This window comes from Rhinopithecus bieti, unplaced genomic scaffold (genome assembly GCF_001698545.2).
Source record: "Rhinopithecus bieti isolate Rb0 unplaced genomic scaffold, ASM169854v2 scaffold_74680, whole genome shotgun sequence".
Lineage (NCBI taxonomy): Eukaryota > Metazoa > Chordata > Mammalia > Primates > Cercopithecidae > Rhinopithecus > Rhinopithecus bieti.
Genome location: NW_016828033.1, coordinates 603,956 through 606,531, shown reverse-complemented (window position 1 = coordinate 606,531; position 2,576 = coordinate 603,956). Strand labels below are relative to the sequence as shown.

The window sequence follows — 2,576 nt, the reverse complement described above, 5'->3', positions numbered from 1 at the left end:
CATTAATCTACTTCTGTTCATTCCACCCACACCCCCTATCCCTCCATCCTTCCAGGCCTCTAGTAAACACTAGTCTACTTTCTATTTTCATTAATCTACTTCTGTTCATTCCACCCACACCCCCTATCCCTCCATCCTTCCAGGCCTCTAGTAAACACTAGTCTACTTTCTATTTTCATTAATCTACTTCTGTTCATTCCACCCACACCCCCTATCCCTCCATCCTTCCAGGCCTCTAGTAAACACTAGTCTACTTTCTATTTTCATGAGATCCAGTTTGTACATAATCGGATGTGCTGTACTTTTTATACAACTGGGAGTGCTATAGATAGTAGTTTGGTTTACACCAGCATCACCACAAACACATAAGTAATACGTTACGACATGACAGCGGCTGTAACATCGCTAGGTTATAGGAACTTTTCAGCATCATTATAATCGTATGGGACCACTGTTGTATATGCACTTGGTTATTGGCCTAAACATGATGTGGGCCTGACTGTAGTTGTTTCCATCTGTAGTCGTAGTCGAGATCGGGATCGGTATAGACGGAGAAACAGTCGGAGCCGAAGTCGAGATCGGCAGCGTCGTCACGGTAGCCGTAGCTGGGATCGTCGACATGGTAGTGAGTCGCGAAGTCGGGACCGTCATCATGAGGATCGTGTGAGCTACAGGAGTCCTCCACTTGCCACTGGGTATCACTTTTTGCTAATAAGATTCACCTTGGTATAATAATATGGATAAAACAACAAATGCACTATGAACCCTGCTTGAGGGTGCTTATTATAACACATTGTGATTGGCAGGATACTCAGGCACAGAAAGGGTTGGTATTCAAAATTTACTGTTGGGCATGGTGGCTCATGCCTGTAATCGCAGCACTTTGGGAGGCTGAGGCCAGAAGATCACTTGGCCCCAGGAGTTCGAGACCAGCCAGGGCAACATGGCGAAACCCTGCCTCTACGAAAAATGCAAAAATTAGCTAGACGTGGTCATGTGTGTCTGTAATCCTAGCTACACAAGGAGGCTGAGGTGGGAGGATAGCTTGAGCCTGGGAAGCAGAGGTTGCAGTGACCCGAGATGGCGCCACTGCACTCCAGCCTGGGTGACAGCGGAAACACTGTCTTAAAAAAAATAAAAATAAAATGAGACGAAGTACTGGAATCTGGTTTTCTCACCATGGAAGACCCAGCATTGGACCAATGAGAATAAAGTTTCACCTTTTGTTTTTCTCTATTCTTTAGTTATAGGTATGGACACAGTAAGAGTCCTCATTTCAGAGAGAAGAGCCCAGTCAGGTGAGTTGATAATGAACACTTTTTTAGGGATTGTGAGGTATGAGTAAAAGGTTATTTGAGCCAAATAACAGGAATGCGTAGTACTTGAGGGTTAGCTGGAGAACAATGACCAGGTATTGGAAGGGCTGGTCTTAACACATTTCACTCTTTAGGGAACCAGTTGATAATCTGAGTCCTGAGGAGCGTGATGCCCGCACAGTTTTCTGTATGCAGTTAGCTGCCCGCATTCGGCCTCGAGATCTGGAGGACTTTTTCTCTGCTGTAGGCAAGGTAACCCTCCCACCTTAGTTTTCTTCTGAGTAACTTAGCTTCTATCTCCCTTTATGCCCAATTCAGGATTTCTTTTGTGTCCTGGATAGGTTCGCGATGTACGTATCATCTCAGATCGGAACTCACGTCGTTCTAAGGGCATTGCCTACGTGGAATTCTGTGAAATCCAGTCTGTGCCACTGGCCATTGGGCTGACTGGGCAGCGGTTGCTGGGAGTGCCTATCATTGTACAGGCTTCACAGGTGAGCAGGCTGAGAAACAGACATAAGATTTTAAGGGGAGAGGGAGTGTGGGACATGACCCATCATTTCCTCCTTCCCCAGGCAGAGAAAAACCGACTGGCGGCCATGGCCAACAACCTGCAAAAGGGCAGTGGTGGACCAATGCGCCTCTATGTGGGTTCCCTGCACTTCAATATCACTGAAGACATGCTCCGGGGCATCTTTGAGCCCTTTGGTAAAGTGAGTAGAAGTGAGAGAAACCTCTGAAGGGAATTGGAAGAAGTGGGGAGGGTAGGGTGAGTGTTTGAGTGTACTTCTGTGTTCTGCCTGGCCATGATTAACCTGCTGCATACATCATAATGGGCGTATGAGTCTCTGCTGTGAAAGTTTGGCTCCATCTCTGTTCATGTGCTTAGTAGACAAATAAGTTAGACACAATGAAATCAAATAATAGGCCAGATTAGGGAAGATTAGTAGGTAAGATTAAGATTACTAATTAAGAAACGGGGTACAGTGGCTCATACCTGTTGCAGCACTTTGGGAGGCCAAGGCAAGTGGATTGCTTGAACCCAGGAGCTTGAGAGCAGCCTGGGCAACATGGCAAAACCCTCTCTCTACAAGAAATACAAAAATTAGCTGGGCATGTTGGCACGTGCCTGTAGTCTCAGCTACTTGGGAGGCTGAGGAGGGAGGATCACCTGAGCCCAGGGAGGTTGAGGCTGCAGTGAACTAAGACCATGCCACTGCACTCCAGCCTGGGTGACAGAGATCTTGTCTCGGAAAAAAA

General features: G+C 46.7%; 1 protein-coding gene across 5 annotated transcripts in view; it reads left to right on the top strand.

The window, feature by feature from the left end:
• RBM23 (RNA binding motif protein 23) overlaps positions 1–2,576 on the top strand; it is a 21,909-nt gene that overhangs the window by 14,753 nt on the left and 4,580 nt on the right. For all 5 annotated transcript variants that reach the window (XM_017864232.1, XM_017864233.1, XM_017864231.1 and 2 more), the window contains 5 exons: positions 522–695; positions 1,245–1,298; positions 1,451–1,568; positions 1,658–1,810; positions 1,892–2,029. In XM_017864232.1, the coding sequence (XP_017719721.1) occupies positions 522–695; positions 1,245–1,298; positions 1,451–1,568; positions 1,658–1,810; positions 1,892–2,029 (637 nt within the window). The remainder of the gene's footprint in view (positions 1–521; positions 696–1,244; positions 1,299–1,450; positions 1,569–1,657; positions 1,811–1,891; positions 2,030–2,576) is intronic.